The sequence below is a fragment of the Carassius gibelio genome, chromosome A14 (assembly GCF_023724105.1).
Source record: "Carassius gibelio isolate Cgi1373 ecotype wild population from Czech Republic chromosome A14, carGib1.2-hapl.c, whole genome shotgun sequence".
Taxonomy (NCBI): Eukaryota; Metazoa; Chordata; class Actinopteri; order Cypriniformes; family Cyprinidae; genus Carassius; species Carassius gibelio.
This window is the reverse complement of record NC_068384.1, coordinates 25,487,748-25,503,369: the sequence shown is the minus strand read 5'-3', so window position 1 is coordinate 25,503,369 and position 15,622 is coordinate 25,487,748. Positions and strand designations below refer to the sequence as shown.

Below are 15,622 nucleotides of genomic sequence, written 5' to 3'. Positions count from 1 at the left end.
CAAGTTTAGCCTGTCAGTTGAATATCACTCTTATTAATGAGTATTACACAAGCCTTTTTTTTAATCATAACTGAACCATGAATATGGTTATTTTTCTGTGCATCAAACATAATGCAATTAAATCCAACAATAATTTATTTAGAGACTGTAACTGGAACACAACTATTTTATGTTCATAATATCAATATACAATGACACAATTACTTTTAAACTGTGCAGTATTAAACAAGAATATTAAAACATTATTAAAGGCTTAATTTTTAGACATTTCACAAAGGTAAATATACTTGTACTTACCTCTAGCACACTCTGTCAAATAAATAATGTCAAATATGAAGAAAACTATCCAAAAAAGTTCCATGATGTCCCTACCAGGGCTCTCTGGTTCTTCAGTCTATGAAAAAAATGAAGCTGTTAGTTAGAACAAGGACTGGTGAATTACTCTGAAATACCAGTGCAATGCCAAAACACTGCATCATTGCTCCAGTCATATGATCCTTCAGACATCATTCAGATATTCTGCTCAAAAAACATTTATTATTATTATTATGATGTTGAAAAGAACAGAGTATATATATATTTTTAATTAATTTTAGAAGAACAGTATTTATCTGAAACAGAAATCTTTTGTAACATTATTAACAAAAAACTGTTTTGATAAATTACAGGAAATCCTTGCTAAATAAAAGTATTAATTTCTATAATTTACAACCCCCCCCCCCCCAAAAAAAAAAAACCGAAAAAAAAAAACATTTATATCGGCTGTAAGCATTTGAATGGTATAGTGTATAATGTGAAACAAAAAGCTTTTTATTTCACGTAAATGCTGATCTCTGGATCTTTCTATTAATCAAAGAATTGTTAGAATGATACAGAATGATTTCTGAAGGATCATGTGACACTGAAGACTGAAGTAGTAATGCTGAAAAATTCAGCTTTGATCACAGCAATCAACTACATTACAAACTGCGTTTGTCCTGAGCGGTCTACTGTTAATTTTATGATTTTAGGACTTTTTATTGATTCTTTAAGCTGTATGTTAGCAGAAATGTATCATGAAACTGCACTATATGATGTATTATCTACCATACACAAAGCTAATCTTGGAATAATTAACATAAGGGTCATAATCATTCATTATATCTTAATTATTTACATTTAAAAAGCAGAATGGAAGGAAAGAACATAGGCTACAGTTGTTATATATATATATATATATATATATATATATATATATATATATATATATATAGCATTGCTTCCATTTAATCGTAACACAACACAACCTGCAACATAGAGATAATTTACTCGTGAAATAAATTACATGTGCATAAAAATTAGTTCCAATTGGGTAAAAGGTATTTTTTAAACCATAAAGCATGTGATGAAATATTCCATTTCAAACATGCGAGACTTACCAACAGTTGAAAATGTTCATAAATCCGTTCCTTGCGACTGATAAATAAAACATCATGCTTACATCCTCTTTAAACACACCAGACGATTCGTATCTATATAAACTGGGCGCCACATCAAAAATCCTCACGCGCGCATCCAGCGATTTCAAACTGTTTAATTAAAACGTGCAACTGTATTCCTCTCGCGCCCTGTGTTTTCGCGCGACACTTCTTAATACACGCGCTGATTGCTGTAAACTTCTGTAGATGTCAGTCACCGCGCGCAAGCAGTTCAAATACCATTGACTTTATCTCCATAAATTCTTCAGAAAACAAAACACACACCCGACAAATTCTTCTTTTTTCTTTTCTTTTTTATAGCACCTAAATTTGTATCAAAACGTTGTTTTACACAGTTAGCAAAATAATTCGCCGTCCACACACACGCAATACAGACACGCACACACAGAGGAGTGTGAGACGTTCCTTCCCTCCGGCCAACTTTAGACCAATCATAACGAGCCTCTTCACTTTTACGGTTTAACTCTTTCATAATGATTATAATAATATTAATAACAATTGTGATATAAGTTATACTATACCAAGTATTACTAATATTATTATTAATACTAGTTCTTATCAAATAAAAACAGTGAATAAGTGAAATGTAAAACGTCATTGTACTAAATCCAGTAGTACCTCTTTCACTGAAAACTGACCTGGACAAATGCCATTTGCAACAACGGTCTGACATTCCAAAAGACCTATAAAAACAATTACACATTCAGTCACACTAGTGAGCACAAGAGGTTGAGTAGGCTAAAATATAGTATCAACTAAAATCAGCAAACACTACTAAAAGTGTCTCGACATGTGGGGACCTCTGTAAAAACAGGTTTAGAGAGATAGCTGGACTAACATCTCGTATCTGACCACTTTACCTCCTTATGATGATGATGCACGTGATATTACGTAATTTAGGAAGTTATGTTTTTAAATGTAATGTTATACTCTTCTATTCAAATCTTGAGCATACCAAGTACACATTACATGCATTTTCATTTAATGTAAATACGTTAATATTGTACGGTGTTAAGAGCATACACAATTATTCATGTGTTGTTGCACACAATTAAATGGGACTTAAGAAGACATGCCTTTTTGTGGACTAAGGAAGAGTGCAAAATCTATTCAGCAAAAGTACCAGAACAAACACAGCTCTCTTCTCATCAATGCTTACAGCTGGAGGAGAATCACTCACAAAACCCGCGTTTCATAAAACCTGCTTTACATGTATGAACTCGTTCTGCCATCTTGTGGTGGTTTTTCAAACTGACAAAAAAGGACGTGCCCAAGCCATTGTTGACTAAAATGTGTAAATTGTTTTATATATATATATATATATATATATATATATAAAACTGACAGACAGAAAACAAAATTAAACCAAATTTGCTAAATAAATAAAAATGAGAAAATAAAAACTAAACTTAAACCTGAAACCATAATCATAAATATATATATATAAATGCTGACATAAAGAGCAGTAAACTTAACCAAAAATAATCAGTTGTATTGTAACTTAGTGTAATTATCAAGGTCCTAAGCACAAATCTGATTTTTATTTACCAGACTGAAGTTTTTGAGATACTGTAAATTTCAAAACATTCAATTATTTAATTCTGAAATCTGAGAATTTCTATATAGTGTCTGGAAAACAGACAATATATTGTTAGCTCACCAGAATGAAAGCTATTATGTTTGATGAAGTCTCTCTGCACAATTTATTTTGAAAATGCAGTACTTATTAAAACATCTTAAGAAATCCTATGAAATAAAGCAATCAATCATTGATCAAAATGTTTATTGAAATAAAGTTAGTGGTCTTTTGACATTTAACATATAGTTGGCAAACGAGCCTTGTTAGCTTTATTCACCCTCTGCTAACCAATCAATAAGTATTTACCATTCACTTCTCTGACCAAAAGATCAGTTGAAGAGGTCTTTAAAAGTGCTTCTGAGACAAAAGAGCATTTACATAGTCAACATCCATTGTTCCCTCAGAAACTCATGAAACAATTTGCTTAATGACAAAATAAGAATCAATATTGATTCAATTCAAACAAACAATGACTGAAAACAAGTTAACTTTGAGAGACAGTTTAAGCTAACAAGGCTGGTACTAAGACTATACAAACAAATAAGAGCAGGTACAAGGGGAGGGCGAGCTAAAAGCTGTCCACCAGATGAAGGCAATGCGCCCAAAACTATCATTACAGGCTCACAAATTTCACTAAACAATAAGAGACCATCACAGCAGGAACCCATTTTGTTCAAGACTAAACGAAACATTACAAGATCCTACTTGTGACAGTTGGTCATTCATTTTTAATTTAAACTGGACAACGTTATTCAATACTACAAGCTGAACAGCTGACAAAAATAAAATAATAATACTTACATAGCAGCCAAGACCTTAAACGTTTAAAGCCTTAAAAATGGCTACTCAACGTCAGCATATATTCCCAAAACTCCTTCACTACAAAACAGTGCGTGTGTGCGTGTATATTATATATATACACACACATACATACATAAATACATACATGCATACATACACACACACACAGTCACACAAACACTTTTAAAATAAAATAAAATAAACACTTAATCCTGGATCAAGTGCCCTTTTGGTTACAACAGAATCTTGCAAGTCAAAATAATGGCGAATATCATTTATGTGTGAACTATAAACAGCCGGTGAACATATGGAGCTGTGAAATTGTTTCATGAGAGCATACTAGAAGAGCTGTGAGACAAGTTTTTACCATTAGATATACACTGGGTGATACTGTTTGTGTGTGAGTTTCTTTCTACATGTAGGGCAGCTGTGAGCTCTGCTGAGAGAGTCGCGGATGCACTGACTGCAGAAGAGGTGGCCGCACTTTGTGGAGACCATGAGCCGACCACTGTCAATGATCTGAAAATGAAATCAAAGCCAGACATTTCAATTAACCAGAGAAACACTTTACATTATAGACTAAAATAAATAATTAGTTCAATTAAATAGTTAACTTCAATCCAAAATCTAAATGGTTCATCATTCACTCACTCTCATGTCACTGCAAACCCAAAACATCTTCTTACTTCTCTTTCTTTGCACTTCCAATTGTTTTTGAAGCTTTAAAACCCCTGGTCAACATTTATTTTCATTCTTTTAAAAGTCTCTTTTTGTGTTCCACCAAAAAAAGTGCATCATCTTGAGTGTGAGTATAAGATGACAGTGTTCATTCAGGGTCAATTTAAAGGGACAGTTTAGCTCAAAATGAACACCGTAATCATTTACAAACCTCATAAGACTTTTGTTCATCTTCGAAACACAAATTAAGATACTTTTTTTTATAAATTCTGAGAGATTTGTGCACTGCAAAGTACATGTTTAGAATGACATGAGGGTCAGTAAATGATAAAGTTAATTTTGGGGTGAACTAACTGTATAAATTAACTGCTTATGTGATAGTTTGCACATATAACCACTTACCTCTGAATAAGCATCCATGCAAACAGGACAGCTAACAGCCCCTGGCGTAGACCTATGGACAGCAGAACCCCACAACACAAATTAAATCAGACTGATTCAATGATTTACGCTAAGATAAGCTAAAAGTGCTACCGCCAGACCCAGATATCGGCTGATTGGATTTGAAAACGGTAAAACTCACCTGTTTAACTTTAGGGGAGTTGGAAAATGAGTTTACTTTTATTTATTTTTTTTTAAAGTGGAGTGTTGCTTTAACTTTTTTTAAATGTAAAAATTCACAAAACTGCATTCAGAATTTGCCTACAAGGATTCATTCATTAAGTTCTAGACCAATGTAATGTGTGTGATGATGGATGTGTGTGTGTACCTGGCCCTCGAGCTGGCATGTAGAGAGGACAGTAAGCCTGGACTGAGTCTAAGACTGGACTCTTCCTCTTCATCGCTGCTCAGTACATAACTCTCTGTGCCCTGTCCGCGTCTGCTTTGCACACCTGCAACACAAACATGAACGTAACTGCAGTTTAGTAAGACAAAGACACAGTTAAGACATTTTTGATAAACAGAATGATACATTACCATCTTCCACAAGCTTTATCCCATTGGACGATGAGAGAACGGCGAGACAGAAAATAGACAGAATTCATTAAAAACCCTCTTAATAATATCAACACAATCCAAGAATGGAAAGCACATGCTTCATTCAAATCTTTACTATAGTAAAAAATTTCAATTCAAGTCTTTAAGACTCACCACAATAGAATCATTATTGGTGAGGTCAACAACCGCAGGTTCAGAGCCTTCACATGTTAAATCTACCACATCTTCACCTTTGACAAGACAGCATGAAAGAGAAACGTTAGCATTTATTTTTAATTCCAGTTCAGTTCGACCAAAAGTCTGAAAAAGGATACAGAATCACTACACACAGAGAGTATTTCCAAAAATAGAAGATTAGAATTATGAAATGTATTTTCCATTCATTTTTCCAATAGGGATTTGTACAAAGACTTGATAAAGGGTTATAAGCCATGAACTAAAGTCAGCTCAACATTACAGACTTTGATTTGAAGCAAAAAGTATTTGAAAATCTGACAAAGTACAAAGCTGAACTTCGCTTTAATGAGAAAAAAAACTACACCAACTGATTAAAAAAATCATCAACAGGTTTTATGAAGGTAAATCTATGACTTAAATTAAAGACCTTTCAAAGGCCAAGCAAGGACAATTTAAGGAATAAATTGAAGGCAACTATATTCTCTATATTCAGATGTCTAGGAAGCAAATAAAGGAGTTGTAGAAGCAGAATGAAAATACAACTTCGAACAGATCTTCATTTCTTTAACATAAATAAATAGCTTTGTTTTCAAACACTAGAATACAGAAATATATTTTACAATACCTTTGGATCACACTGCAAAAAATTGTTGTGTTTTAGTCTTGTTTTCTAGTGTAAATGTCTAAAGATTCTTAAATCAAGATATCGTTACTTGAAAAGCAAAATGACAGAAGAGATCTTGTTTTTTGATAACTTACCGGTAATAAAAAAATGAAGCTGGCATATGATATCAATGAACAAGATTTATTTATTTTTTTTTAAATGTAGGATTTTTTTTTTTTTTTTCACAGCCAAACGCTGCACAGTGGAAACTTTAAGCCCTGCGTATGTTGATTTAAGGACATTTAGAAATTAATACTTATATATCATTGCTCTTTTGTTGATTTTGATTGCTTCCATTGTCCTCATTTGTAAGTCGCTTTGGATAAAAACTTAGTGTTAGTGTGATTTTACACCTATTTTCTATCCTGTTTTTAAAGCCTCTCTGCAGAACAGTCTGTTTTTATAGGCAGGGAACTTTCAAGACTCACAAGTAAATGCCCACTGCTATGACTGGCTAACAGTTTCGTATTATTAAAATAACTAATGGATGCTGCTGTGATGTACTCCAAAAACAGCATGGGTCATTTCGGGTTAAAATGTATAAATACTCAGTACATGTCAAACATTTTGGAACAGACAATGCGATAGTTGAAAAAGCATGTTCACTCACTTCTGTGTTGCGACATTACTGTTGGATCCACTCTAGTCACACTCAGCCCTGCCTCAACTTTTACTTTCAGTCTCTCAGAAAAGCCTACATCAAACGGTCATGTAAAAATGAAACCCATAGCAAAGTAAAGCAAACAAAGTTTCACTGACGCGATCTGGAGCTCTTGGCTAATTTTCTCCCCGTGTTTACACCGGACAAGAGTGGAGCAACACGACTAGACAACAGAATTCAATCTACACTGGATGCAGCACGATTGACAACAAATCCCCAACAGTAAACTGATGTATATCTGCTCTATATCTGACATAAGCATTCGCGCTGCTTCTGACCTGAAAGAAACCGATTAGCGACATGACACAACTATTACGTCATATTCCAAAACGAGTTGTTTTCTGATCCTGGTTTCAATAAAAGCAGTTTTTTGAACTAACAAGAGACTTACAGGATTTTTTAGGACTCGTTATATGTCAAATGATCAAGGGAAACTTGAGTTCTCAGTTCATGACCCCTTCAAGAACTTTTTAAAACCCGCAGAAACCCTGATCGATCAACCTTGCGGCCCAGAGCTTGTCATCAGTTCCGCTTTTAAGAAAATGAATGGGATTTCTAATATTGCAACATGACTGCTGCACACTAAACAGGGTTCTATGGATACAAATTTCAGTTCACAAATCTAAATTCTGAACAAAAGTATCAAACTCACTGGGAGCACGGTCACTTTCCAGCACATCAATGGTCTCCATCGCTGTTTGGGACATCTGGGTCCGGTTCCTCTTGCTGTTTCCACGGCGGGAACATGTAGCAGATGATGTTCGTCTTTTCCTCTGTGTCTAAAAACAGGAGACACAAGTGGTTACTACAGTATTACTGTTATTGTTTAGCAGCAAGGAAACTCCTATACAAGCTGCAATAGTTTAAATGTAATCAGAACTGATCACGTGACTGATCACCTGGCCATTAATACTCACAGCAGTACTCATGTTGACTTTTGTTGATCGCCGATAATCCCCCAATGTGCCTTCAAATATTACTTAGCCACCAGATAATTCTTCTATACTGTTAAAACACAGATTAGTAATATTGTAAGACACAAACTGTATTGAAATAAGTATTTCAGTCTAAAGATAACCGTGTTGTTTAGTTTTAAATAATTTGTAGCTATATTTTCAAGTTAAAAACACTAGTGTCAAATATAGTATAAAAATGAGCGAGCTCAACATCTCAGCATTTAACCAAATATACTTTTTAACGTATGACATTCCTAGAAAACAAAAGACCGTTTTGTTATTTAATTAACATTAATAATTACTGAATAAGAATACATTAAAGAAACTGTCAAAGGGTTTTAAATGGCAGCTAATTCGCTAACAAGCTAAAAGGATCTGTTCATCCTAGCTCTGACAGCGAGCTTGATTGATTTTCAGTGCGCTAGAAACCTCCGTTGGTTTAAAGTATTATTTGATACATTATTGTACAGCATTTAATATTAAATTGTTACGTTATAAATCAACATTATCGTCAGTTTTAAAGAATAGCCGGTAACATACTCAGAGTCAGCACTGTCCAACAGTCAGCCTCTCAGAGCCAGAGCGTAAATACAGTAGAATAAGACACAATTCTGAACACAGCGCCTCCTGTGGGACTGTATGTATGCACGCCAGTCTGTATTTCCATAAATCACATCACAACATAAAAAACAAGCATATAACATGGACAGAAAATTGTTGAAATTAACGATATAGGGTAATAGGACCACACACACACACACACATACACACATATATAAATGTAATTAATAATGTGAAACTAGGATTTAATAGGTAAAATAAATACTGAATAGAATAAAATACTCTAGAAAATACTATATAAATGCATCTAACAGTACGGTACTATGAGTAGGGGCTACCTTACCTAATCCTAAAACTTTCCAAACAATATTTCAGACATATTTATAATATAAATTTTTCACAGTGAAAATGGAGTCTTTATCCATGCTTTTCAAATTGTAGGTTGGGCGTCCTATGCACAAGAATGATCATATTTGGGGGTCCATGGCATCTAAAAGGATTGAAAAACCCTGATCTTAAAACTAAAAAGGCTAAGGTAGAAGCAGTGGAGATGCACATCAGAAAATGTAATCAGTTTTAATATTCAAATTCCTTGGCTAGTACTGGTAAGGAGAACGACCAGACACAGGAACGGTTTCTTCCCCCAGACAATCCATCTAATGAACACTTGATAATAACTGTGGAACACACAACACTATTTATACACACATACTTAGTCTAAACTTCAAATTTGCACATAATATACCAACTGCTTATTGTAATGTCCCTTCACATACAATAGTCAGTATTTATTGTTATTCCTTACCTACTTGTATGTTTTTTTTTCTTCTTTTTTTTCTGTCGCTGTCATTTTGTTGCACTGTGAAAGCTTTTGTCACGAAAACAAATTCCTCGTATGTGTAAACACACCTGGCAATAAAGCTCATTCTGATTCTGAGTGCTTAAAGACGAAGTCTTTTTGACTACAGAGCTGGACAATCCCATTAACCGAAAAGATTTTCAAACATCACATTACTTTTCCTTGTTTATCAAGCTCTATCGCTCTTGTTAGATGGGGCAGTCTTTTTAGATGACATCACTAATATTAGGGAAAATGTGAACGGTACAACAAAGCAGAGACACTATACTATATTCTGTAGTCTTTCACAAATAATAGCCCACTTATATGGGCCTGATGTCATGTGATGAAATCAGACAAGAGCCCAATTCAAAGAGAGATGTCTTCAAAACACAAGTAAATATATGTATGTTCCTCAGCTACACTTCCCCATTCTTAGGTCTGGCATATTGCATCTTCCTCTTCACAATACCCCATAGATTTTTTTGCTGGCCAATTAAAAACAGGGATACCATGGTCCTTAAACCAGGTACTGGTAGCTTTGGCACTGTGTGCAGGTGCCAAGTCCTGTTGGAAAATTAAATCTGCATCTCCATAAAGTTGGTCAGCAGCAGGAAGCATGGAGTGCTCTAAAACTTCCTGGTATACGGCTGTGTTGACCTTTGACCTCAGAAAACACAGTGGACCAACACCAACAGATGACATGGCACTGAAAACCATCAATGACTGTGGAAATTTTACACTGGACCTCAAGCAACGTGGATTGTGTGCCTCTCCTCTCTTCCTCCAGACTCGTGGACCCTGATTTTAAAAGGAAATGCAGTCCAGTCCATTTTGTCTTTAGACGCTTCTGACGAGGAATGCAACAGCTGAAACCCATGTCTTGCAAAAGTCTGTGCGTGGTTCTTGAAACACTGACTCCAGCTGCAGGGTGCAATCCTCTCCAGGGTGCGGTTATCCCTATTGCTTGTACACTTTTTTTTCTACCATACCTTTTCCTTCCCTTCACCTCTTTATTAATGTGCTTGGACACAAAGTTCTGTGAACAACCAGCCTCTTTTGCAATGACCTTTTGTGTCTTGCCCTCCTTGTGCAAGGTGTCAATGGTCGTCTTTTGGACAACTGTCAAGTCAGCAGTCTTCCCCTGTGATTGTGTAGCCTACAGAACTAGACTGAGAGACCATTTAAAGGCCTTTGCAGGTGTTTTGAGTTAATAAGCTGATTACAGATTTGCACCAGGTTTCTTCAATATTTAACCTTTTCACAATATTCTAATTTTCTGAGATACTGAATTTGGGATTGTCCTTAATGGTCAGTTATAATCATCAAAATTAAAAGAAATAAACATTTGAAATATATCAGTCTGTGTTAAATGAATGAATATAATATACAAGTTTCACTTTTTGATGATATTCTAATTATATGACCAGCACCTGTATGTATGAATATGTATGTGTGTGTGTGTATATATATATATATATATATATATATATATATATTTATAGAGTAGTGGACAACTGTATGTTCATTCCTTCCAATCTGCTTTTTAAGTTTAAATACTTAAGATATAATGAATGATTATGACCCTTATGTTAATTATTCCAATATTAGCTTTGTGTTTGGTGGATAATAAACGCTATGGTTCAGATTCATGATACAATTGTGCTAACATAACGCTCACAGAATCAACAAAAAGTCCTAAAATCATAAAATAAAAAGTAAACTGCTCAGGACAAACCTATAACTCATGCACAACTATCACAATAGAGTACAAAACCCGAAAAGGCTTTAAGAGAGTGGAGTACAATCAATCAATCACACACACACACACACACACAAATAAATTAGGAACAATTACATTTTATATATTAATCTTTATTTTACATCACTGTGAAATAAGAGTAAAATTTATTCTCTCGAAGCAACTTAATGCCTACTATTAGTATCACATTTGTTACAAATTCACAGAGAGGTACACTTAAATGTAAGGGGTACATTGCTTACTGTCACATCTATATGGAGAGCTGGAAAAATAGCGGGAATCTTTGGAAATACCATTCATATATGGTCTTCTGATATGCAACACTCTCAATCGCACCGACTGCAGAGATCTGAAGAGTTACGCTGATTTCACAGATTACTCTGGCAGTGCTAATGTATACGGTTAAAGTTTAAGCAGAAGAGAGGAAGATCTGGCCTTAATTCCCTCCACAAGCACATGCTGTACTTATGAATCTAACCAGCAAACCTGTGACAACAGGACAAAAAATTTACAATTTCAAGCATTAAAAAAAAACCGATAGCTCACTAACAAAACTGCATGTTTCTGCAGTACGCAAACAAACCCACTAATAAAAAAAAAATCCAATACCCAGAGTACAGTACAGTCTACACCAGTGCAAACAAATAATAATGTTAAAGGTAATTTTAAGACATCTACGTTAAGATAACATCACAGTTGCCCTTGAGAAAGATGGAGCATTCCATTCAATTTCAGCTAAAAGCACTTGTTACAAACAGAATCCTGATTAAAAAAAAAAAAAAACTTCAGCATAAAAAATGTATTGTAGTGCCTTTAGCTCACACATGTCTTTCACACTAAGAATACGCGTTAAATGCTCTGAAGAGATGTAGTCAATCCAAAGGTGTGTGTCGCTGGGCAGAAAGAGTGTTTGTGGTGGCTGAGCATCGAGCCTGTACTAACAGCGAGCTGTTTGCAGTGCAGGCCTTCATTATGCCACAATCCACAGTCCCACTGACCAGAGAAACAGCTCCGGAGACCTGCAGAGGACATTAGGACACTTAACGCTGCTGTTGTGTTTAATTATGCATGTTGTTCAACGCAGCGTCATAGTTTCAAAAAGGGCAATTTTTAAATAGTTTTTACTTACAGTACACACCAAAAGTTTGGACACACCTTCTCATTCAAAGAGTTTTCTTTATTTTCATGACTATTAAAATTGTATAGTCACACTGAAGGCATCGAGGGCTATTTGACCATTTTCGCCCAGAACGAAATGCGATTGGGCTAGTTTTGAGAAGTAATTGGGCAGGTATTGTTTTGAAAACCTGGCAATCCTGATCTGAATGCACGTGCTGGAGATATACTAATCACAGGAGTGTCTTTACTGACAAGATGCGCATGAAAATAGCATTTGATTTTTTGCACAGTCCTATTGTACAGGCTTTAACACTCACCGTCCCTTGGCAAAAACAACATCACTATGGTGAGGGAAAGTTCATCTTGTCAACCTGATTCATCTTAAGGTGGTTATCCAAGATCTGGAAAAGTTCCTGAATGCTGGGCACATATCCTGATTGCAACTTGGACCAAACTGGTACATCTAAACCAGAGAGAAATAGTGATGCTTTTTTGACATACATATATTGTTCACATCTTTACATTTTCTCCCCCAACTGTAGTGGGCATCCAAATGACATTACCATTCAATGAAATCTCAAAAGCTCCTGTCGAGAGGAAATGGGTCTCCAACATGTTACTAATGAAGAATGCCATGAGGCAGGAGAATATCTGCAAAACATACCCATCAAACGTGAGAAATTTTCTTTCAGGTTATTAAAAGCAACATGCAGACAGTGGAGAAAATAAGAAAAAGATATATATATATATATATCATTCAAGATTGAGTTTAGACTCTCTCTAGTGTCTTTCTTACATCAACCAATGGACCAAACCAAATCTCCAACCTGTATTTTTCTCTTCTTGTGAGTCTGTTTTACTCAATACAGAAAAAAATCTGAAGCTACTTCAATTTAATCACAACTGGGATCTCTTTAAAATTGCAAATGCAGTAAATGTTGATTTTACGTCTTTACATTTAAACAGGTGTTTACAAACACTACATCATCATCATACACATTCCGCCAATTCCAGGCATGCCCTTCACACTCAATGACACAGTTATGGCTCTGAAATGCTGCTCATTTGCGTGACAGTCACAGTGCAAGTTTATCTTAAGCCTAATCTCAATTATAAAATCCGGTTAGAGCCAAAGCCCTTCTACATAAACATTACCTTATTCTCCTGTCCCCAGGACCATATACTTGGAGTGTTCATTCCAAACATTTGGAAAGGATTTTGTCCAGTCACAATCAAGGCGATGGCAAGCAGTTTGAAGTAGGAGATGAAATTTCCAATGTATCTGTAGAGGAAGACACAAGATAAGTTAAAGTTAGGACAGAGGGCCAATTCCATAAAATCTGGAAAAACACACTAACTTGTTGATGGGTTTGGGAGGGTAATTCTCTCCCTCGATTCGGATGTCCGGGTACAGCTGGCTGATGGACCGGGAGTACTCCTGGAACACCTTACTGTACCCTCAGGATATACTGAAAACAAACAGATATTGATAGTGGTAAATCATTTTAGAAATAGTCATTGATATGATATCCAAGTCTATATGAAATGAAAATCCAGCCTATTTTACAAAATCATAATATATCCACGCGTGTTTGTTTATTAATTTTTTTGACCTCATATTTACTATTGCTTGAACTAGGTTACACGTCACTAGCACAATATTGATTAAAATATGTTTACTTATATATATATAAATATATTTATAAATACATACATCTGAGAAAAAACGCTGAAAAAATTAATAAAACCACTTTTAATTAAAATAAAAATTAAAACCACAGATCTAGATCTATTAATCTAAGTCTAATAAGTCCCTCTGATCTATTGTCTTCTGTGTTCTTACAGAGCAGTGTAACGTAAGCTCAGTCAAGCTTTAAACAGATTTACAATAATCTGCACAATTCAACACATTTCAATTAGATAATAGTTACATGAATGCAAGATATCATGAGCTGTTTTCGCAGCAAAGACGTTAATTACGTAAGTTACACACAAAAAAGCGTCTTTTGACATTCATCTCATGACATTTTTTTATTTTTTATTTATATTAGTTATACTTATAATGGGAAAAACATGCATTTTCAAGATATAGTAATTTTTATTTTGTCTATCAACATAAATATTATAATTATGTATTATTTACGTTCAGGCATGTAACGTTAGCCTTATTAGCTTAGCATCCCCATGGGCTTTAAACAGACAGTAAAGCCACCGAATAACATCAGTGTGTGTGGAGTTTCTCACCAGTACTGGAACTTGAGAACCGGACCCGTGTAGAGTGTGTGTTTGTTCTGTCTCTGTGTTTGCAGGTCGGGTCCAGTGCTGTCCTGTTGAGTCATGCTGTTGCGGCCCACATAAATATCCTTCACAGTTACCACAGTAAACAGCAGCAGGGCCGTTAATATACCCGTCTGACTGTACTCCGCCATCTCCGGCCCCTTCCACGGTAACAGAACCGTGCTCACAGTCCTGCTCCTGCCGCCGCTGCCGCGGAACTAATAAAACTAAACACGAACCAAATGAAACAGGATAAATTGACCAAATATGTTTCAAAATAAAAGTCTGCCACGCTGAGTCATGATGGAGAACGTGGAAAACCGCGACATCTACTGGTGACTTGTGGCAGCAACACATTTCAGGTTTTTGCCTCCAGCATGGAGGAGGAAATTAGTACATTTAGTATAAATATACATTGCAAATAAAAGATGAATTACAGTATGCATACTATTTTTTTAAACAGACAATAGTTACAATAACGTTCCACCCCCTAATTTTTACACAGCACATAAATTACTTACTGTGCAAAAATATATGAGGAGAAAAACTGTCATTTTTATAGCCCATCTCTCCAGAGCTAATGATCTTAAGAGAATGGGTATATTCATTTGTCTGTTATTTTTTATTTTATTTTTTTTTTTCCTGTGAATTTTCATGATTATGAGTTTCAGCATCTTGTAATACTTGTTATAAATAGATATTAAGAGGCTCCGCAGTTAGAGGCAAAAAAAAAAAAAAAAAAAAATATATATATATATATATATATATATATATATATATATATATATATATATTATGAGTTTAACTTTAAAATATGACATTCGAACAGATTTCTGGAACACATTATTCAGTAGGTATGCAAATACCTAAAATGTTGCTTCTGAAATGCAATAAATACTAAATGTTTTGTAATTTACATCAGACATTTAGAGTATATCTTAACCCTAGGCACCTTTGACTAAAGTATTAATGTATGGCCTGTTGGTGTGAGAACCAGTCTTATATTCTACAGCAAGTATGTTAACATAAAACTGATTACATAAGCATTCCACTCTTTTTGCACTGGTTTATA

General features: G+C 34.9%; 4 protein-coding genes across 6 annotated transcripts in view; 1 reads left to right on the top strand and 3 right to left on the bottom strand.

Annotated features, from left to right (window-relative positions):
* Positions 1 to 1,848, bottom strand: part of LOC128026948 (fibroblast growth factor receptor-like 1) — a 75,246-nt gene extending 73,398 nt beyond the window's left edge. The window contains exons 1-2 of the mRNA XM_052614250.1: positions 1,419 to 1,848; positions 298 to 394 (exon numbers count right to left, since the gene is read on the bottom strand). Coding sequence (XP_052470210.1) covers positions 298 to 361 — 64 coding nt within the window. The 5' untranslated portion in view covers positions 362 to 394; positions 1,419 to 1,848. The remainder of the gene's footprint in view (positions 1 to 297; positions 395 to 1,418) is intronic.
* Positions 1 to 15,622, top strand: part of LOC128026946 (ligand-dependent nuclear receptor corepressor-like protein) — a 450,432-nt gene that overhangs the window by 252,932 nt on the left and 181,878 nt on the right. The gene's annotated exons all lie outside the window — the stretch shown is intronic.
* On the bottom strand, positions 3,245 to 8,605 carry LOC128026957 (E3 ubiquitin-protein ligase RNF4). The gene is made up of 8 exons (XM_052614260.1): positions 8,534 to 8,605; positions 7,955 to 8,042; positions 7,690 to 7,816; positions 5,689 to 5,765; positions 5,515 to 5,527; positions 5,306 to 5,429; positions 4,939 to 4,990; positions 3,245 to 4,377 (listed from the first exon to the last, which is right to left on the bottom strand). The coding sequence occupies exons 2-8, from the start codon at positions 7,964 to 7,966 to the stop codon at positions 4,228 to 4,230; spliced, it is 555 nt and encodes a 184-aa protein (XP_052470220.1). The 5' UTR covers positions 7,967 to 8,042; positions 8,534 to 8,605; the 3' UTR covers positions 3,245 to 4,227.
* On the bottom strand, positions 11,247 to 14,837 carry LOC128026955 (selenoprotein T2-like). Its single transcript, XM_052614257.1, has 6 exons — positions 14,518 to 14,837; positions 13,632 to 13,742; positions 13,429 to 13,555; positions 12,837 to 12,924; positions 12,591 to 12,736; positions 11,247 to 12,173 (listed from the first exon to the last, which is right to left on the bottom strand). Exons 1-5 carry the CDS (start codon positions 14,700 to 14,702, stop codon positions 12,615 to 12,617), a joined length of 633 nt encoding a protein of 210 aa, XP_052470217.1. The 5' UTR covers positions 14,703 to 14,837; the 3' UTR covers positions 11,247 to 12,173; positions 12,591 to 12,614.

Excerpts from the sequence above, each read along its gene's own strand:
- LOC128026957 (XM_052614260.1), bottom strand. Across the intron at positions 5,766-7,689 it reads GGAAAGTGACCGTGCTCCCA|GTGAAGATGTGGTAGATTTA; the intron begins GTGAGTTTGATA and ends GTCTTGTCAAAG. Across the intron at positions 4,378-4,938 it reads GCATGGATGCTTATTCAGAG|ATCATTGACAGTGGTCGGCT; the intron begins GTAAGTGGTTAT and ends TTTCATTTTCAG.